The sequence below is a fragment of the Euprymna scolopes genome, chromosome 9 (assembly GCF_053919585.1).
Source record: "Euprymna scolopes isolate OS-2025 chromosome 9, ASM5391958v1, whole genome shotgun sequence".
Lineage (NCBI taxonomy): Eukaryota > Metazoa > Mollusca > Cephalopoda > Sepiida > Sepiolidae > Euprymna > Euprymna scolopes.
In genome coordinates, this window is record NC_136490.1 from 76,456,293 (window position 1) to 76,479,229 (window position 22,937).

Genomic DNA, 22,937 nt, shown 5'->3' on the forward strand with positions numbered 1-22,937 from the left:
ACTCCCAGTGAACATACACCACCCCTAACAACAAAATCCACTTCCACCCCCAAACCACACACTGTACCAACACCAGACACTGCACCAACACCAGGCACCACACAAACACCCGTCCCCACACCAATGCAAACTGAGCCACCACCCCAAAAAGAAAAGAATGAACCGAGGGAGGGGAGAGACTCCTCTGCCTCTTGCAGACCAACCAGACTAAAGGTCCTTGCCCCTGAGGAACTATGTTATGTAGACCCTCTATCTGTGGCAACAGATATTTCCCATCGGCAGAGGAAAAACTTAAAACCTCTGCCCAATTACAAACAGATTGAGGGGAAAGATGTAAATATCCCCTCAAATTTCCCGGACGCCCCACTCCTAATAACTTTTGTCAGAACTCCAGAGGCCTACAAGACCAACTTGTGGACAAGGCTGCAGGCCGCTGAAGGGGCGTTTCCGGGAATCGAACTGGTGAAAAAAAAATGACCCTTCTCTTGACAAACTGTCAAAACAATGCAAGGGAAGGGTCCCAGTGTTGGTCCATCCGTCACTCTACAGGGCCATAAAATTAATTTATCCTTTGGACGTTGGCGGCATTGCGAGAGAAGGTCAGGATATGAAAAACCTGACCACCTTGAGCATGGCACATAACGTCGGCGTCCTCTCCCCAGCTGACTTCGGAGCTGAGTGTGACACACCCTAAGGTAGGTACCATGGTTTTGAATTTGGCTAATTTGAATGCGAGGGGCTTGAGATCATCTGGGCGGGCGGCTTGCCTCCGGCACGACCTCTTGTCCCTGGGAGTGGATATGGCTGCGATTCAGGAGACGCATTTCGTTTCCTCTGTGGACTGTCAGGTGCTGGCCCGACATTTTGAGGTTTTCTCAGCAGCCCGCGGGGGAAGGGAGTTTCTGTGTTGGTTAAACGTACTCTGTCTGCGATGGTCGACGTTGTTCATAGAGATGCAGTGGCCAGGCTGGTTGTGGTCGATGTTGCCGTAAAAGATTCTGTGTTTCAAGTGATCGCGGTTCATGCGCCCAGCACCGCTCGTGAGAGGGTCTCATTCTTGAGTAAGCTTGACGCATTTGTAGATTGTCAGAAGCGGGTAGTGCTAATGGAAGATTGGAATGCCATCTTAGACCCCGAGATAGATAAGGTAGGAGGCGATGCTAGAGGATCGGAGAGGTACGAGTCCAGCCTGGCTGATCTGATGCCTAGATACGGTCTGGTTGACAGATTTCGGGTCGAGCATCCGGTGCGGGAGATGTGGATGTGGACCAATAGTGTTTCTTCCTATCCAAACACTTACTTGGACAGGATGTTAGTTAGGAGAGGCGAAGTAGACTTCTTATCTTGTCCCACGTTCACTTGGCTAGGCCAGACGGATCATAAACTAGTTATGGCCCAGCTGAAGCTAGGAAATAGGCCTAAGTTAGTGGCTCACTGGAAGTTAAACACTTCCCTTCTGGAGAGACAATATTATATTTTGGTTATTATTAGTGTTATTATTATTGTGGTAGTTGTTGTTATTGTTCGTTTTTATTGTTCGTTATTAGGACTTATTAAATGTGTGTTCGAGGGTCTTAGTGAGAGATATGTTGTTGAGAGTCTTAGAGAGTTTTATTTAGAGGGATGTTGCGTTCTTTGTTCGTTTTATGATGAGATTCATATATATAAAATGTTCATACTTAGAAGTGTAGAAGCTCTTTGAGTGTTGAGACATTGTGTATGTAAAGACATCTTAAAACACATGATATACAAGACATATAATGACAATTTTCACTTTACCTTTTGGTAGAATTACAACACAAAGATGACGTTTATAAAAACACATGATGGGTTTATTTCTTTTCCGACTGGCCGTGGTTTTCATAGTCAAGAATTCAAAGCTTCACATTCTAATTTTCAAAAGTGACCGTCTCGCTTCTAGATGTTGGAATCCCATGTCTGGACTGTCGTCTGTTGTCCTCAGACTCTCTCTCAGACTCTCCCTCAGTTTCTCCCTGCTTAACTCTAAAGTTTCTAACTATATCGAAAACTTCCCATTTTCCATGACGTCATACACATGTTAAAACATGTGTCTTCTTTCACGTGTTCTGGAAATGCGTGTCCAAAACTTTTTCCTTTGTTTACAAAAGGAATTTTAACCTATATTCCCAGTAACCTATATTTCCAATATGTTAAAAACATGTTTATTAAATTATCTTATAGTTGCATTCTTCCATTGAATTCCATAACAGAATTAACAATGCACATTCTTTTCTTAAAACTATTTTATCTCTAAGCTAAACAATGGTTTGTTTTTTACATTCCATTTAATAATTCTCTCTAGTAATCTGTTTCTAAATCTAAATTACGAGGTTCGAACTTCGTCTATTCTATTTCATTTTCATTTTAACTAAATCTCTCTATTTTCATACTTACATGAAAAGGGGACATCCCTTATCATGTAACAACAAGACTTCCAAGAGATGCTAATAGAATTAATTCAAAAAGCACTAGTGGGGGCAGTTACTGGGAGTAAGTGATGGGTAGGTCTAAAAGCCAAAATTAGAAGCTTCTCCGTCAAGTATGCCCAGCACCTCGCACTAAGGCCAAGACAAAGAAGAAGCTAGAGCAGAAACTAGCTTGGGCTATGGGGGAGGGTGACAGGGTTAGTTAGGAACTAGCTAAGCAGGACCTTCTGCGTGAGAATAGCGAGCGTTATGAAGGTCAAGTAGTACATTGCAAAGGTAAGACATCCAAATGGGTGCACCCTTGAATCGACTCGGAAGATCTGCAAGGGGTTTCGAGAACATTTCGAGGAGCATTTTACGCAGCAGCCCGATCTTCCAGTTCTTGAGTTTAACGACTATTTGGCTGACTCTCCCTGCCTCAACGTGGTTAGAGCGGCTAGTTGCGAGGGCCGGGTGACGGAGCGGGAGGTTTTTACTGCACTGAAGCAGGTCAGCTGTGACAGATCACCGGGACTTGATGGTCTGCCATACAAACTGTATTTGAGGCTGTCGCCCATGTTTCTGCCTTTTCTGACAGATGTGTTCAGTCATTGGTTTGCTCAGGGATCCATCCCGGGGCAAGTCACCAAGGGAGTGATCACATTGCTGAGGAAAAGTGACGGGCATGGTGGGAAAGAGTTAGACGATTACAGGCCCATAACTCTGCTAAACACAGAGTTGAAGTTTTTGGCCAAGGTCCTGTCGAATTGGCTGCAGGTTCTTATCGACGAGTTGGTTGAACCGGAACAGAACTATGCTGTGAAGGGGAGATCAATTCAGAACAACTTGCACCTGATCCGCACGATCCTAGAGGGAGGGATAGATGACGACACGGAAGCCGCGCTGATCAACTTAGATCAGTCCAAAGCTTTCGATAGGGTCGACCATCGTTTCTTGGCATCTGTCTTAGAGGCCGCCAGTTTTAAACCGGACTTCTGCAAGTGGATCTCCGTGATGTATCGACAGCCCACAGCGGTCGTGCAAGTCAACGGAAAGCGCTCAAAACCCTTTGTTATCTCTCGGTCGGTTCGTCAGGGTTGTCTGCTGTCGCCCCTGCTCTATGTTCTAGCTTTGGAGCCCCTGCTCCGCAAGCTGAGACGTGGGGAGACAAATTCGGCCTCGCACGGAATTGTAATACCCAGTGGCTCAGCCGCAAAGGTATCCACGTTCGCCGATGATGTTACGGTCTTTGTGTCGAGCTTCAGAGACATCGAGATCGTGTTGAAGACGCTCGTTCAGTATGAAAGAATTATAGGGACCCAGATAAATCACAGCAAGTCGGTAGGACTGCGGTTGTGCGCCTGAAGTGGAAACACCAACCTCCCGGCGCCCTTCAGCTGGACAGATGGCCCGGTTCGGATTCTCGGCGTGTGGTTCGGACCGGGTCTCCAGCTTGACAAAAATTGGTTGGAGGTACGGTCAAAGATGGAGGCTGCAGTCAATTCGTGGCTTCCTAGGAAACTTTCCTTAAAGGGTAGAGCTGAGGCGTGCGCCATTTACGTCTTTCCTCTCATCCTTTACTGACTGGTCGTACTTCCCCTGCCTGCACAACATCTAACAGCTCTTGTCGAACTCTTGTCCTTGCTCCTTTGGGACAGATGAAGACACTGAGTGAGCAGACAGGTCTGTATTCAACGTCCGTGTGAGGGAGGCTAGGGAATGCCAGACTTGAAGTGTCATCGAGACGCTGAGAGGCTGGCCTTCCTGAGCCACTATATGCAAGATGACCAACCGTGGCACCCCGTGGTTACTGCCGCCTTCCCCGATCTCGTTCTTGACCCTTCTATCGAGAGCTGTCGCAGGCCGTGGGGAGAATCTGCCTACATGAAAGAGCGCCGAGCCGCGCTAAAACGACTACCAAGGTCCAGAGACCTTGTGACTGCTACCCGTAGGGAACTCCACAGAGATCTAGTGAAGGGGGCTGCTGACGACCCGCTATGCACACGTTTGGGTTGGCAGCAGAGTGAGATCTGCTCCGCGTGGAGCTAGGCACCAGGTTAGAGTCATCTGAACAATTCGGAGTTCTCTCTCACCTGGCGATTGGCCCAAAATGCACTTCCACTTAACAACGTGCAATGCAGTTCTGGGTCTTTGGAGTCGTCTGATTGTCCCCATTGTGGGACAACAGCCGTAGAAACAACTGATCATGCTTTCTTCGATTGCCGCGAACTCCATCGGTACTGGTCGTATGTCAGTGAGGTGATGGCTCACATCGATCCTGAGCATCTTCGCCCAATTACCGTATCCAATGTCGTGGACAATGTGAGGCCACCGTGGGACCAGGAAAGACAAATGGTCTACGTTACAATCCTGGCCGTGGCGAGAATGGTGATTTGGATGTCGCGTCTGCAAGGTTGCCGGGGGGTGTTGTCTTTTTCTCATCAGGATCTGATCGCTTTCTTTAAACACCAACTACGGGTGAAGATCAGATGTGATAGAAGAAGGATGCATCGCGCGGCATTTGACAGAAGATGGATACATGTGGCAAGTCTGTGTGTACGAAGAGGAGCCAAATTTGAATACGTGTTCCCCGCCTAGGTGTGGAACGCGCAGTTCCATAAAGTAAAATTTAACAAATAGCCTCTCAGCTAGCTGAGTGTGTGTTCCATCCCTCCCTGATTAGGAAGCCTCCAAGATCCCCACCGCCTCCTTCTTGCAATTTTTGTTTTCACCCCCTCCTCTAAATTTTACTCATCTTGGAGAGAAAGAAATACAAACTAACCCCCATTCCTTACCCACAAAATTTTCTTTTCTCCATTCACTCCCATCTAGAGGGCATCCCCACTTAGAGACTGACCCGCAGAAGCAAGGTTCCTTTTACAAACCTAGTGAAACGGACAGTCTATCAACTAGACGGGGTTGGGAGGGTCCTACTAATCACCCCCCCTTTTTTTTTCCTGCCCTCGACACAAATGAATTATTGTACCATTTTTATTGTTATCTTTTTTATTTTTACACGTCAATAAAAAATGTTTTAAAATTGGGAGTTAAGTAGGATGTCCCCCAGTATGAAAGGGTGAATGCGGTATTATGGTGAAAGATACTAGCTGGGAGAAACTTTTGATTTTTTTTAGTTCTGGAGTGACAAGGATGACCAACGACACCCACAATCCCCCCTTTTGAGTTGGCCATGACGGGGAGTCAAAGTAGCGGCTGACGAGGGAATGAGGTGCGATCGGGGTGGTACACATCCTGCGACAACCCTTCCACCTCAATCCTCGTCGGTCGGAGAAAGCACTCCCGCCCAGGCTCCCCAAGAGGACCATCCCAAGAGGAAAGAGACCAGGAAGGCGGCAAACGAGGGAAAGAGGCACCTTTCCGGGGGACCACTCCCCAACGAACCCTCCTCCACCTCAATCCACTCCTGCTCCCCACGAGGACAGCCTCCCGGCAGATGAACAGAGAGAAATTGGAGACGAGGAGGCTGAAGGCAACAACAATGGCTCACAGCCCGTGGCACCCCCAGTCTCCCAGCCCTCCTCCAGCCACCAAGCACCTACTCCCCATGACTCTTCAACTCCACTTACAAGGATGTCACGAAGGGAACAACCATCATACCCCTTCCGGGACAGATTGAAAAATTGGAGAAGAGAGTTCTCTCCCTGATCACCTCTGACCTCAAGACAAGGAGTTTAACGGGTGTCAACAAAGACACCATGCTGGAAATCCTCATTGACTTGAACATTCCGGCAAGTTATATATGCAGGAGGAGTTTTGCCATGTGGGACATTCTACTCCCCAGAGAGGAGGATGCAAAAAGACTGGCCAAGACTGAACACAGAAGCAGGAACATTCAGCTCCAGCCAGTATACCTCTGCGGGAGGAACACCACTGTCTCAGTACTGAATGTCCCATGCTACATGACCGGAAAACAAGTCGGGGCCATACTGAGTCAGTACGGTGAGGTGGAGGCAGTCACCCCAGCCCGTGGTCGACGCAACGTTTTGACCGAGGACTACAAAGTTCGGATGGTCCTGGGCAAGGACAGTTTTCCAAACGTTCCAGCCATGCTCAAATTTGGAGAGCAGACCATGACACTGATCATGGAGGGGAGAAAACCTCACTGCTGGCACTGCCAGTTGAGGGGACACATGGCCAAGGACTGTCGTAAAAGGCAACCAGCCAACCCCCAGGGAAAAGTCCCCACCAAAACACCCGCCAAAACCCCAGCAGAGGTACAAGCCACAGCCCCAGCCGCAGCACCAGCCGCAGGCAATTCCAACCTGGTAGCAGAAGCGGGTTGGGCAACGGTCACAATGAAGGGCAGACCCAACAAAAATCTGCCCAAACCAATAACAACCAAAACCCAACCCAAAATCACCCCGATGGACACTCAGGCGCCCTCTTCCTCAAACAAGAGGCAGCTCCCAGACTCTGAGGAAGAGATCGCGTTGGAGGGTCTAGAGACAGCCACAGACACAGAAGAGACAACATCAGAGGCAGCAGTCAGCAAGAGAACGACGAAGAGGAGGAAAAGCAGGAGATCCAAAGGAGACACCTCCACCCCCAAAGACAATATCCAACCAGCCGAGACTGAACCCCCCCAAATCCCCCCCAAACAGCCAGAGCAATGTCCCCCCTCCCTCCCTGAACCTCCAAGAACACTACCTCGCAATCCATCGTCAGAAAGTTCGAGTAACGACCCCAAAAGACAACCTCCCCTGCCACCATACACCCAACACCCGATATCCCCTCCCCTGCTCCCCGTTCATGCACTCCCTCTCCAGTCAAGGAAAAACCCACCCCATCAATCCGCATGGAGCGGACAAAGAGTCTCCCCTTCCTTCCAGGAGGAAGGATATATGAGACGGGCCCTCTGCAGCGAACAACAGAACTGAAAGGCTAACAGAAGGTCCGTTATACACAGCTAAAGAACTTTCTGTACGTCGGTGGCGATAATGTCACCGACCCAACCAAGTTCAAGGGCGCTCCCTTGTTGATCACATTTATTAGGGTCAACAAGGATTCTAGCACTGAGGCCCTCTGAGCGTGGATAGATGCCGCGAAGGATGCAATCCCAGGCCAGCAGTTGGTGGACATGGAGCATCCTTCGCTAAACAATTTAGTTTTTAAATGTGAGGGCAGAGTTCCTGTATATATTCAACCCTCCAAGGCATTAAAATTAATTTTCCCCCTGGAAGTGGGAGGCGTGGCCAAGAATGGAGTACCCTCTGCAGACTTACTGACCGAAAGCCTTGGACAAGCCTGCCACGTCCTCACCCCCGAGGACTTCAGGCCCGTGTGTGACACTGAATAAGGTAGGTGACCATGGCTTTAAACTTGGCTACTTATAATGTGAGGGGCCTCAGATGTCGAAGCAAGGCCGCGCGCGTGCTGAAAAATCTGGTGTCCCTCAAGGTAGATATTTCCGCTATACAGGAGACCCACTTTATTTGTGACGGGGATTGTCAGGTGCTGGTGAACGATTACGATGTTTACTCAGCATATGGCAATACCTACAGTCGTGGAATCTCCTAGCTAGTAAATCGCACCCTATCAGCGTCGGTGAATGTTGTTCACACGGACGAGGACAGGCGGGCGATTATCGTCGATGTTGCCGTTCATAGCAGTGTGTTCCGGATAGTCGCAGTTTATGCACCTAATTCCGCTGTGGAGAGGACTTCCTTCTTTCGACGGGTGGAGGGTTTTATAGATGATCTGGAGAGGGTAGTCTTAATGGGTGATTGGAATGCCATCCTTGATCCCAAGATAGATAAGGTCGGGGGGACTAGCAGGTCAGTGTGGTGTGACAGCAGTCTGGCTGACCTGATGGCCTCATGCGACCTGGTCGACAGATTTCACCTTGATCACCCGGGGCGGGAGATGTGGACGTGGCATCCTAATGTGCCTTCCTATCCAAGTACTTACTTGAATCGGATGTTAGTTAGAAGAGGTGATGTAGATTTTGTAGCTTGCCCCACGTTCCACTTTTTAGGACACTCGGACCATACACTAGTTATGGCCCACCTGAACTTGGGCTCCAGGCCTAAACTGGCCAGATACTGGAAGTTCAACAGCATCTTGTTGGAGCTGGAGGACTACCGGTTGAAGGTTATAGAGATAATCCAACGGGCATTAGTGGGGGCGGTTACCGGGAGTAAGTGGTGGGTTAGTCTCAAGGCTAAGATTAGACGCTTCTCGGTCCAGTACAGCCAACGCCTCGTGCTAGATAAGGCTAAGGCCAAGAAGCATATAGAGAATAGGCTGACCCGGGCGTGGAGGGGGGGACCACCTAGAGATAGCACTAGCTAAACAAGACCTCAACCGCTTGGCTAGCGAGCGGTACGAGGGCCAGATAGTTAGGGCTAGGCTAATGAAAGTCTCAAACGAAGCTGTTAATGTAGACGCTGTTGAGCGTAAGGCTGCTCTAAGGCGCGGGTTGGACGGGTACATTCGAAAGGTAAACGACCTAGAAGGGCACGCCCTCGTGTCGATGCGGGAGATTTGCGAGGGGTTTCGAAAGCATCTATCGGAGCGCTTCACCCAACTACCCAGACTCAGGGTCGAAGAGTTTGGCAGCTATTTAGCCGACTCGCCCCGCCTCACAGCGGCTCGAGTGGCTAGCTGTGATGGTCTTGTCTCGGAACATGAGATCATTACTGCGTTGAAGCAGGTCAGCTGCAACAAGTCCTCAGGGCTTGATGGTCTACCCTACGAATTTTACTTGAGGCTGTCGCCCATGTTGGTCCCTATTCTGAAGAATATGTTCAACCATTGGTTTGTTCAGGGCTCCTTCCCTGGGCAGGTGACCAAGGGAGTGATCACATTGCTGAGTAAAGGTCAACGGCACGGTGGGGAGGAAGATTTAGATGATTTCAGGCCCTTGACTCTGCTAAACACAGAGTTAAAGATTTTGGCCAAGGTTCTTGCGAATCGGTTGGAGGTTGTCATCACTGACTTGATCGAACCAGACCAGAGCTATGCTCTGAAGGGGAGATCGATTCGGGACAATCTTCATCTGATATGCATGATCATAGAGGGGACAGAAGGCGACGCCGAGGCCGCGCTGATCAGTTTGGATCAGTCCAAGGCTTTCGATAGGGTGGACCATAGGTTCCTGAGATCTGTGCTGGAGGCCGCCGGATTTAATCCGAACTTCCGCAAGTGGATCTCTGTACTGTATGACAGGCCGACAGTAGCGTGCAGATCAACGGTAAGCTGTCGGAGTCTTTTGCCGTCTCCCGGTCGGTGCGGCAGGGTTGTCCGCTGTCGCCTCTCTTGTACATCCTGGCGTTGGAACCCCTCCTTCGCAAGTTAAGGGACGAGGCGACTACACCAGTCCTGTGTGGGATAGTTCTCCCTGGAGGCATACAAGCCAGGGTTTCCGCGTTCGCCGATGACGTCATCATGTTTGTGTCTTGCCCCACGGACATTCAAGTGGTCACCGAGGCGCTTGCTTGATACGAAGAAGTTACGGGGGCCATCTTCAATCGCAGTAAGTCTGTGGGTCTGCGGTTGGGTGCCTGGACCGGAGTAAATTTGCTTCTAGTCATCTTAAGTTCAAGAGAGGTTGGACCAAGTTCGCAGAGAGGTTGGCCTTCCTGAGCTGTTCGTTGTACATAGAAGTTCCATGGGTTGCTGCGGTTAGAAACTCGTTTTCCAATCTCACACCTGACCCCTCAGTCTCCGCCGAGCTTCGACCGAGGGGGGAACAAACATTCTACGCCGAATGCCGGTCCGCACTTGGAGCATTGCCGGGGACCAGTGTCCTCGAACAGGCTTTATCGGGAGCTAGTGGGGCGCAGCACAAAGGAACCGCTAGTGAAATGGACGGGGATGTCGTTAGAGGAGGTCCGCTCCCAGTGGAGTTGGGCTCCGGGACGGGACTTTCTTACAAATTCGGAATTTTCCCTTACCTGGCGACTTCTCTGGAACGCACTGCCCCTCCTTGAGGAACTCAACATTTACAATGAAGAAACCCGGGTCTACTGCCTGCGCTGCGACGAAGACATGAGAGAAACGGACGGTCATGCTTTTTCCGCTGCAGCAGGCTCAAGAGCCTCCTAGGGTACGTCAACGAGGTAACGGCTCACATCGATGCCAAGCGCTGGCTTGAACTTGACGAATCATTTTTGTGGAAAACATTAATCTGCCGCTGCCTAGGGAGAAAAGAGTGTTTTTCTAGCGATACTAGCAGTAGCGAGGATGGTCATATGGATCACACGCCTCAAGCGAGTCCGCGAAGGGATATCTGTTCCAGATTGGGATCTGATCGTCTACTTTAAACATCTGCTTAAAGTAAAGATCAGATGTGATTGGAAGAGGTTGCCTCGAGTGGCCTTTGACAAGAGGTGGGTGCATGACGCTAGCTTGTGCATCCGACGAGGCGCCAAGTTTGAATTCGTGTTACCACCATAAGCATGGCACATGCGGTAATGGTTCCTACGGAGCCCATCCCACTAGGTTAGACAAATAAAAAGTAAAGAGACTCTTGACTGGTGGTACAAATGAGATCCTGTCCCCTGATTGTTTGTTTTTTGGCACTAGAGAATCTGCCGAGGCTACCCTACCACTACCCCCCCATCTTTTTGTTTTTATCACCCCCTGGTCAACCCCCACTCGAAGGTCGCCACCTAATATATTCCCCTTTTTTGTTTTTAACGGTAAATTTGCCCCAAGTTTGACTATCAGATTCGTTGTCAGCGACCTCAATTACCTATAAAAAAACAAATTAGAGTGGTCGGTGTTCTGTAGTAGCGGATCTGGATATTTACCCTTCTCACTTTTACAAACATTGTTTAATTTACATGCGTGGATGAACAAATTGTTGAATAGTGCGAAAACAAAATGTTTTTGTAATAAACTTCAGGATAATTTTTTGGGTAAATATTTACATTTAGGTCCACCTTCACAATTTTCTTTTTTAAATGACGACTTTTATTGATAAATAAATCTACTTTTCTGCAACGGGCACTGAACCCCTCTTTTTTTTTCATAGTATTTTCGGGTAGGTATGCTGACAACAAATATCAGTTAAATTTTACAACTAATCCCCCCCCTCCAAAAGTGGTGTTTATTCCGGAAGCTGTTCTTAAGATGAGGAGGTTGGGGGTGATTATAAGGTGGACCTAATCTAAAAATAAAACAAACAAGTTTTTTAAATGATTAAAATAATTTCTCACTTTTACAAACATTTTTACATGCGCACATAAGCAACTATTTTTTTATTAACTTTTTTTAACTTTTTTTATTTAAAAATTAGTAAATTTCAATGAATAGAATAATAAATCATTTATCATTAATATGTGTTTTTGGTTTTGTGTTGAATGAAACTTTTTTTTTTTTTTCATTACAACAATAATGAACCAATTTAAATCTTCCGGCATACGTTTAAGGGTTACGAAAGTATCAATAAATCGTTTAGCCAACGTCAGTAAATAAAAAAATGTTACGTGCGCATGCATTAGCCTTGACTGGGGGGGGATAAGGGAGCGACCATTAAATAATTATGCTGGTCGCCATGGAACTCAACGCCCAAGGAGTACCTAAAATGGCACATGCACTTATGTTATCGGGCTATTTTTTAAAATAGTATTTTCATGTTAAATTCAAATTTTACAATATGTTTTTCTTTTATTAATTTGTTAGGTGAAAGTACAAATAACCCAGTCGGTTTCTAATGTGTGGACAATCTAGTCCCCCCCCCCAAAAAAAAGGGGTACTCTGGATAGTAACAAAAAATTAAAATTGCCTCAGTCTCGAAAGATTTCTTCTCTACTGAACGAGGAAAAAAAAAACTGTTTCTCTCCCCCTCTCTCTCTTCCTCTCTTAATATCTCTCTCTATCCATCTCTCCCTTTCCCTCTCTCAATCTATCTTTCTCTCTATATCACCCTCTCCATCTCTCTTTGAGCCCCTTTCTCTCTCTCTAACTCCCTCTATCTCTCTCCTTTCTTCTGTCTCATCCCTCTCTGTTTCTAACTCTCCCCCTCTCTCTGTTTATCTATCAATCCCTTTACCTCTCTATCTCCTTCTCTTTCTCTATTTTCCTCTCACTTTCTCTTTTCTATCTATATATCTTCCTCTCTATCTGTCCATCTCTAATCCCTCATCCTATTTTAGTCTCCTAAATTAATTACAGTGAATAAGACATTGTCAAAACATGGATAAATCCTATTTTAGTCACCTAATTTACTGACTGTGAGAATAGAAGTTATTTGGAAATTACTGCCACCTTGAACAGCACCAGAAGTAACTTTCTAATTAAATTGATTTTGGCAGCCATTTGGAAACAAAATGACATAGCCTTAGCCCTTGCTGCATGAGGAATACCTGCGACCTTGCTGCCAAGTAGAAGAATTATTTATTCTACTTTAAAACATTCAATTTTTCAAAAATCTCATGTTCGACATCTCCAAAACATCCAATATGAAATGCAAACTTATTGTTTAGGATGAATGCGCAATGGTACGCAAAAAATCACTTGAGGCTCTTGGTTGATCCTTGCAAAATTTGCGTGGCAATGTCAGACCATTTGGGAATGCAGTAATATTGCTTGCAGGAGATTTCAGACAAATGTTACCTGCTATTCTTCAATTAACACCAGCAGATGAAATAAGTGCTTGCCTCAAATACTCTACTTTTTTGTTCCATGTGAAAACATTAGACTTAACTCAAAATATGCATATCCAGTTGCAGACTGTTCGATCTACACAAAATTTTTTGCATCACTTGTGGGAAATTGGGTACGAAAAAGTGCCAGCTGATCAGAGTTAAGGGCAAAATTCTTTGACTTTTAACTTCTGTAATTTTATTTCATCAAAAGAATAGTTAGTTTAAAAGGTTTTTGCAGATATTCAAATTATAAGAATTCCACTTGACTGAGTGAATGAGCTATTCTTGCAGGTCAATACAAAGACGCTCATGAACTTAACGCTATTATTCAATGTAAAATTCCAAGTGAGGTAGTCAAATACAAATCCATCGACACTGTTGTGAAAGCAGATAAAGTGGTTAATTATCCAACAGCTATATTTGCCAGGGAAAAAAACTACTGTAAAAACAACAAACGGACTTCTACTTTCTTATCTGCCCCAGCAACAACATGGCAAAAAAAAAGAAAGACATACTAATGATGAGGCTTTGCCTCGAAATATATTTATGAATTTCAACATAAATTTCAAACAAAATGTGTTTATTTTGTAATAATACATTGTTTTTGGTTTCAAACGTATATAATACATATTTATTTTATGTGTGTGTGTGTGTCTGTGCATGCAATGTATGAAAATGTTACCTCATAGAGAATAGAATTATTCGTTAAAGAAATATTTTTTGATATTAAGTCAAAAGAATTTAATTTAAACAATTTTGCCTGTCATTTCTTTTATCACTTTTACTGGCATTCATCTGTTCCAATTAGATTTTGACCTAAACACACAATGATTACTAAAAATATAAAAGTTACTAATTAACTTCATGATCTAAACAAAAAAAATCCTTTTTATAGTAAGCCAGTTAAAATTAAACATGGTTATTTTTATTTTAGTGATTGTGATTTTTATGATTTCACATACACATTACATAGAATATATTGTCTCCTATATATATATATATATATATATATATATATATATATATATATAGGGAGTGATTTTTCTGACAAAGGGTGAAGAAAAAGCTGCTTCCCAGGTCGGTAGTACTTTGTGAACAGGAGTCTGAGATGTTGGAAATTTTTCTGTCTCTGTCTATCCTTGCGGCCATGTCACTAGTAAGGGTGCTGGAGATAAACGTTTTGTTATCTGCCTGATAGTCAGGGACCCGAATCACTAAGGAGGTTGTCCTATCAGTAGGTGCAAAATACGGAGACTGCTGTATTGCCATTTGGTGAATGGATTCTGGACCATGCAGTAGTTTCTGGTGGGACCTCTCGATACCATACTAGTGGGTAATTGTTACGGCTTTACCTTATCATGTGCTACATAAAAAAAAAATTTTCCTGTCCTTTTCTCTCTTATTTTCCCTCTCTATCCTGCTCTAACCAAGTATGCCGACCTGTTCCACAAATCCCAAAACCTCAACATGAACTATCTCCAGAAAAAAACTCGAATAAAACTAGAACCCCATCTTCCAACGTAGACCCCTACTACTATGTCTCCTTCTCCAACATCAGGGGTCTACGTTCCAACCTTCCAGAGGTTAAAACCCAATCACAGGAGACGAAACCAGACATATTCTTTCTAAGCGAAACTGGAATAGGGCCGACCACTTCCCTAGATGAGTTCATAATTAACTGATACTCTAACTTAACATCTAAATCTGACCGCCATGGGCATGGAATATGTGCCTACATTAAAGATGGCTTCCCATGTAGCAGGGATATCTCTGGAGAAGATTCTTATTTACCTTATATGTGCTTCCGGGTTGCACTTGCTTAAACCACTGCATTTATATTTGCCCTCTATCGGCCCCATTACAGTGGAGTTACTATGTTTGAGAATATATCTGAGAAAATAGACAACATCCTGTCTGCACATCCCTCAGCTTACATTCACATCTGTGGTGACTTCAACGTCCATAACGTGGAATGGCTGACCCACTCAAATAAGACAGATGATGAGGGAGGTTCTGTCATGATTTTGCCATTGCTTATGACCTCACTCAGATTGTTCGCGAGCCCACCCGTGTGCCTGATGCTACAGGTCAGTATGCAAGCCCTCTAGACCTTTTTCTCTCCACTTCCCTGAGCTATGTTCATGTTCCGTTCTTTCTCCTCTAGGATCCTCCGACCATTTCGTTGTATCAGTTAAGATACAAATGAAATGTAATAAGTTCCCAGACGTACTCCTCCACCGTACTATATACCTATACTCCATGGCTGACTGGTATAGCTTCCATATATTCATATCTGACCTACCTCTGCATTCCATGTTTAAAAAGGATGTGTCCTCTATAGTATCAGATCTGACCGAATGGTTAATTGTAGGTAATGACCGATTCATACCATCTAAAAAATTCCAACAAAAACCTAACAGCCAGCCATGGTTCTCCCCAGAATGTGCTGCTGCCATTGCGCACAGAAATCGCTTTTTCCATAGCTAACAATGTAATAGATACACTGAAACTAAAGCTGCTTTCAGGACCGCCAGCAACCACTGTAAAGTGTAATAAAAAAAAAGCAAGAGAGCTATATGCCCAGTCTGTTAAATCCAAAGTAGCTGATCAGCAGCTTGGTTCCCACCAGTTTTGGCAAATAACAAATAGGATCCTGAACAGAAGTGTGCGTTCTATCCCAACCATTATCAATGGAGCAGAGGTCATCTTGTCAACATCAGACAAGGCCAAACTATTTGCAAAGAACTTTGCAGCTAATTCTACCCTATGCGACGAAGGCCATCAACTCCCCATATTTCCTCCTATAACACAGAACAAGCTAGGTAACTTACAAATATCTGTGCATGAGGTTACCAAGCTAATCAAGTACCTTGATTCCAGTAAAGCAACTGGCCCTGACGGCATCCCAATTATAGTGTTAAAAAAGCTTCAACCAGAACTTGCTCCCATACTTACGAAACTATTTAAGCGTTGCCTTAAGGAGAAGTGCTTTCCAACACCCTGGAAAACTTCATCAGTTTGCCCTGTATTTATGAACTCAGGTGATAAGTCATCTCCCTCTCAGTACAGACCAATAAGTCTCCTGTGTGTCATGAGTAAGTTGCTGGAATCCATATTAAATATAGAAATAGTCAACCACCTCAGCAGAAATAACCTTCTTAATGACACACAATATGGTTTCCGTTCTGCAAGATCTACCGCAGATGTGCTAATGGTTATATCTCATAGGATTAGTGAATCTTTTGACAAAGGCTTCCTTTCTAGAGCAATTGCTCTTGATATATCAAAGGTCTTCGACAAGGTATGGCATAAAGGCCTACTTCACAAGATTTCCAGCTACGGTATAACTGGAAATGTTTTCTCTATCATTAAATCATTTCTCTCTGATAGGCTCATAAGAGTAGTGGTAGATGGACAAAAATCAGAAGCCTGCAGTATTAATGGTTAAGTCTCTCAGGGATCCATTCTGGGCCCAACTCTCTTCCTGATCTACATCAATGATCTCCCTAAACACATACTTAAATCATTCGTTAACATCTATGCTGATGACACGACCATCTACGGCAACACATCAAAGGTTGTAAATGACAAAGTTCTCTCTGATTCTCTCTCCTCTGATCTCGAGCGCATGGTTCAGTGGGGGAAGACGTGGCTGGTTACTTTTAATGCATCTAAAACCAAACTCCTATCTTTACATCATCAACGCTCTGATCCCCATTTGGCATCAATTGAAATGGATGGCTCTCATCTAGGAGAAGCCCCATGTTTTGACAAGCTTCTGAGCTTGACCTTTACTCCTGATCTGAAATGGAATACGTACATTAAGTCTGTTGCCAAGGTCGGTGGAAAGATGGTGGGATCCTTCTACCGCACCAGAAGATATCTCACTACTGATGCAATTCTCTATCTATATAAAAGCCAAGTACATCCAAGGATGGAATACTGCTGCCATATCTGGGCAGGAGCTGCTAAAAACAGCCTATCCTGCCTTGACAGAGTACAAAATAGGCTTCCTAGCTTAGTGGGGGATACCTTTTCTCTTCCCTGCAACCTCTCTCCCACAGAAGAGATGTTGCGAGCCTATCTGTTTTATCGTTATTTCCATGGCAGGTGCTCGTCTGAGCTGCAATCTCTAGTCCCCCCTCGCCAATCTTTTACAAAAAACACCCATCTAGCTGAAACCACTGTCAAAAAATTTCCCCACTCTTTATCTGTGCCTAAATCAAACGTAGATTCCATGAACAAAGTTTCTTTCTTAGAACTGCACGCCTGTGGAACTCTGTTCCGTCTACCAGCTTCTCACCTGACTACAACCTGGATGTCTTCAAGTCCAACGTAAACAAATTCCTGATGAACCGCCCCCTTAAGTAGACACTTTTATTAAATCCCCACACTAACGTACTGTACATGCAATAACCCTTATCCCTGAGTTGCTTCTGGGCCCTGATAAGTGGTGATACCTTGTAAAAAAAAATATATATATATATACATATATATAATTATAAAACTCAGGTCAGCTTGCTTGCTGGGGTGTTTATATCATCCATCGTGACTTCAGGTTTCCAAAAATTTGTCTGCTGACCTATTTCGTGGCTACCTTGTCTTAAGTCCAATAAGATGCTATTCAAAGCATACACAAGGTCAACAATATTTTTTTTGTTTTAACTTATTTTAAGGGGTTTTCCTTACAAATAAATATAATCTAACCCCGTTGAGTTAAAAAAAAATGATTTAAATATAACTATAACTATAATCATATTTATAATTATATTTACTGCTTTTAGTAGCGCTCTTGTGGATTCTGACAATTTTTTTTTCAGGCTTTTCTTAAAAGTTTTTTTCTTCAAGGAGGATGAGTGAGAGAAACTTGGTTTTAGTAATGCTTTTAGAAGGGCCTCCTTAATTTTAATTAGTGCTTGCAGTAGTTCTCTGGAGGCTTCCTGAGTTTTATTTTTTTACTCATCACTTAAAAAAATGTTTTCTCAAGACAATAAAAGAAAATATAATCTCAAAATCACTTTTTATTTTGAGCATTTTTAATCTTATCCTTTAAAGGCTAACAGGTAGACTAGTACTATTTAAAAAATAGTGCGGGTCGTTAAATGCAAAAACACTGTTTAAAAAGTCGGGACATTCCATGCCCAATCATCCAATAAAAGATCAAAATTTCACCCCCTACCTCAGAATTTTTTATCCTTTTGCCTCCTGTAAGATATACATAAGTTATGATGAACTGCCAAATTTCAGACATAAAAATGGAGAAAAAAACATTGAAATTTTGTTTAAGAGTAAGAGAATTTAACTACCAAAATATAAAATCATAGGATAAACACAAATATACCTCTAAATTACACCCAGACAGCCATAAAACTTTCCTATATTCATGAACATTAGACGAAAATTGAGTGTTTTCAACTACGATTTTTTTAATTGTAAATTTTCTTCATTAAATTTCAATGTAAAAGCATAAAATACCGAGTATAAATTTTCTAAGGTTGATTTTTGGATTTCTCTGTCAAACAATCCTATTAGGTGCGATTTTCTAGGCCAGAAAGTAAATACTTTTAAAAAAATTTACAATTTTGTAACGATGGATCGCAACAGTCCTTTTTCGGCCTCTTGGCCTTATTTTGGCTGAAATAGCCAACGTTAAATCAGACCTGTACACCGGTTCTGATAATAGGGAAACAATTTACTAGACCGTTGTATGTGAAACTGAACCCCCTTCCCAATCTTTAAATATTGAGTTTTTAAAATATTTTTTTATAATCTGGTAGCTTAGTGTCCAATAATATGCAGAAATAGATGAAAGAAATGAAAAGGAAAAAATTGTAAGGGGTGTCGATTGTTCAGGTGCACCTACATATATTTTTTAAATATTTTCTTTATCTAAGTTGTGAATGCTTAAGTACTTGATTTAAAAAAAAAAAACTGAGTTTTTTTTGTGTCCCAAATTATTTACTATTATTTTATTTGTATTTTTCATTGCAAGTTGGAATTGTTTCCAAACAAAAAAAAAAAACAAAGCAAATGTTTTTCTAATGTAAAAAAAACAAAAAAAACTACTTGATAAATTTACATATTTAAAAAAAAATATTTGGGTTATTTTACAACCTAACCCAGCGTAGTTTACCTCCAAAAAAAGAAATCAAAAGCTACTTTTTTTTGGCTAATATGTTTCAACAGCCTTTAAATATAATATAAAAGTAAGAAGTATTTTTTTAAATAATTAAAGTTTAACATTTTTGTGTGGGGGATCACTTTTCTATGTAAATTTAATGTAAAATGAGACCTCCACTTCTTGGCGACATAATGAGCCGTGTAATCGTTAGCATTTTTTTCAAGTTTGATAGCAGGGGTGGGGGGCAGAAATGGGAAATAGGGTGGGGGGAAGGTCATCAGTTCCAAGCAATTTAAAAATACGTAGAATCACTTCAAAATGTGTGTGTGTGGGGGTGGACCTTTCATTTAAGATTTGTTTTGAAATGGTCTCATTGTTAAATAATAATCAGTTAATTATTTCCTGATATTTTTAAGGCTGTTAACACACACACACACACACACACACACACACACACACACACAAAGCTAGGGTGGACCTGTACAATGCACACTCTCTCCCTGTATTTTTTCTTTTCGATTTTTTTTTTTCAATTTTTATTAACGGATTACACTCCCCTTTATATAAAGTTTTTCATTTAATCTAAGGACAATGATGTAAATACTTTTATTATCCAATGTAATCTGTATTGTTTTGCTGGCTGCAATGTTTGTTTTTTTTGTGCACATGCAAAATTACATATTGCTTTTACTGGTCACCCACGATTGTTTTCGCTGGTCACCACGTTTGTTTTCGCATTCAATTTTTGCACATTTATATATTAATTCTGTATACTCACTTGCATTTTTTATACATTAATACTGTATACTCACTATTCCATAGCTAGTTATAACAGGTTATGGGTAGTCTAGAATATATATATATATATATATATATATATATATATATATATATATATATATATATCTCAAGACAAGTTATCTGCATCCAGAAAACCTATGTTTTTATAAAGAAAATAGATTAGCAATGAAATTTCCTTCATAGAATAGAAATGAAAAATAAATTCATTATTCTTGAGAAGAATAGTCTCCCTTGATTCAATCATTTTTTTTATTTTGCTATTGTGTTTTTATCTCCCATTGTAGAAAAGAAGTCACAAGTAATAGCGATTCTGATGTATCGTGTCGCCGCCCACCCCTGTACCCATCCCGAGGAGGTCTCAGCTCCGGTGATAATTCAAGGCCAAGTACTTTAAGGGAAGAGTAAGTTCTTGTTTATTTAAAATACTATTATCCATTTTTCATTTAGACATATTCTAGTTTTTATAGAAGTTCATTTTCAAAATCATCAGGGCAACATTAGACACAAGGTTGTTTCCAAAAGGGTTGCTGTATTTGAGGACAAAAATAACATGTATAATCACACCCTCACAGATACCGACAGAACTCTAAATGAATCAGATATTATATTCTTTTTGCATTGCATATTTATACGTGCCTATGAAGTTGAGTTTTTTTTCTTGCTCTGACATTGATATTAAAAGCCTACTTTTTCTATATAAAAACTATTTAAACGAACTTCTTAATATATTCCTTTAAAAAATCGAGCATTGATTACTTATTCATTTTTTTCTGGTTTCTTTTTAGATGATGGGTTTCATTACATTATTACGCTGAATTTTATTTAGGCATAGTTTCTACATTTTGTAAAATTGCGTACAATTTAAGATGAAAATGTTCTAGCAGGTAGAAATATTTTATCTATCTATATCATGTATATATCTATATATGTGTATATATATATATATATATATATATATATATAAGTGACCTTGTCAGTGTGTGTGTGAAAAGTTTCTACCAAACTCCTCTCTGAATATTTGGTCTACTGTTGAAATTTGATATATAGGGAATTTGGACTTGTAGCACACTTTTGATTTTGTTTTTAGCTAGTAAAAATTGTTAAATGGTTAAAATTGAAAACAAAATAGTTGATAAATTATTTGATTTTTAACTTGTAATTCCATCTGTTGGTAGTTCAAACAGTAACAACACTGGAGAAATAAATGACACATAAGGCTGGAATGCTAAACATTCTGGTTTTTATTCTAGTGGATGGTACCCAAGACCTATTTTTTTATAACTTTTGAAATCATTATAATATATTGGATAACAATCAATAGAGAATTGACTCTATAATAAATACAGAAATCTGCATGAATTAAAATATAATCTTTATGCATATTTTACGATTAGGCAACACCGGGCAAATTGCTAGTACAATAGAAAGCAAAGATGTCAGCAGTTGTGTGCATAAGTGCAACACAGAAACACAGTAATGGCAAATTAGGACACTTCCTATGAATATCCTAATTTGTCATATCTGTGTTTCTGTGTTGCACTTATGCACGCAGCTGCTGACATCTTTACTTTCTATTTTCCCCTCACCAATAAGAGTTTACTGTGATTGTGCAAATCTTTGACAAAATTATTTTTGGTCAACTTTTTGCTAATATTCATGTTTGTGGTGACTTTAATGTTTACAATGCTGAGTGGCTAATCCACTCAGACAAAACTAATGATAAAGAAAGGTTTTGTTATGATTTTTATCTTGATCTAGCATAAATTGTTGAGAAATCTACTTGTGTATCCAATGCTGAAGGTTGTTTTGTAAATCTTCTTGATCTTTTCCTGAGAACTTGTCCTAAACTGAACTTATTTACTGTCTCTACTGGGATCTTCCAATTATTCTGTTGTCATAATTAAGAACAAAACAAAGTTGCAACAAGAACTCTGCTCCTTTCCATCACACAATATGTCAATACTCAATGGTTGACTGTGACAGCTTCAGAAATTTACTATATCCCATGTTTGAAAACAATTTCACATCCTCATTAACTGATAATGTTTGAAAACAATTTCACATCCTCATTAACTGATAATGTTTGAAAACAATTTCACATCCTCATCAACTGATTGTTTAACAATTGGTATTGAGAGCTGCTAGTCGTGAAATACCAAAGAAATCACTATTTCAATCATTTTCTGAAACCGAAGCCATCTTTAGGGTTGCCCCTTCAACCATTGCAAAAGGGTTATAGAAAATGCGAAAGAATTATTTGAAGAATCCATTAAATCTAGAATGGATGAATAGGTTCTATGAGTTTGGGTGAATAACAAAATATTAGATGCATATATCCATTGTAATTTCTAAAAATATGAGCTGCAAATGTACGCATAGGAATTTCTAAAAATATGAGCTGCAAATGTATGCATAGGAATTTCTAAAAATATGAGCTGCAAATGTATGCATAGGAATTTCTAAAAATATGAGCTGCAAATGTATGCATAGGAATTTCTAAAAATATGAGCTGCATGTGTATTCCTAGGAATTCTTATAAATATGAGCTGCATGTCTCTGCATAGAAATTTCTAAAAATATGAGCTGCATATCCTTGACTACGAACGTCTAAAACATGAGCCGCATATTTATGCATAGGAATTTCTAAAAATAGGAGCTGCATGTGAATGCCTAGGAATTTCTACAAATATGAGCTGAATATATCTGCATGGGAATTTCTAAATATTGTAAGCTGCATATCTCTGATTAGGAATTTCTAAAAATATGAACTTCATATGTATTCATAGGCATTTCTAAAAATAGTAGCAGCATGTCCCTGCATAAGAATTTCTAAAAATATGAGCTACTATTTCTGCATAGGAATTTCTAAAAATGAGCTGCATATTTCTGCAGATGAATTTATAAAAATATGAGCTCCATATTTCTTCATAGGAATTTCGAAAAATATGAGCTGCATATCTCTGCATACGAATTTCT

The 22,937-nt window shown here is 41.7% G+C and overlaps 1 protein-coding gene across 6 annotated transcripts in view; it reads left to right on the forward strand.

The window, feature by feature from the left end:
* LOC145284712 (band 4.1-like protein 4A) overlaps positions 1-22,937 on the forward strand; it is a 402,359-nt gene that overhangs the window by 331,704 nt on the left and 47,718 nt on the right. For 4 of the 6 annotated variants that reach the window (XM_080133620.1, XM_080133623.1, XM_080133625.1 and 1 more), the window contains one exon: positions 20,246-20,362. The exons of the other annotated variants lie outside the window; for them this stretch is intronic. In XM_080133620.1, coding sequence (XP_079989746.1) covers positions 20,246-20,362 — 117 coding nt within the window. The remainder of the gene's footprint in view (positions 1-20,245; positions 20,363-22,937) is intronic. 6 annotated transcript variants of the gene reach the window in all.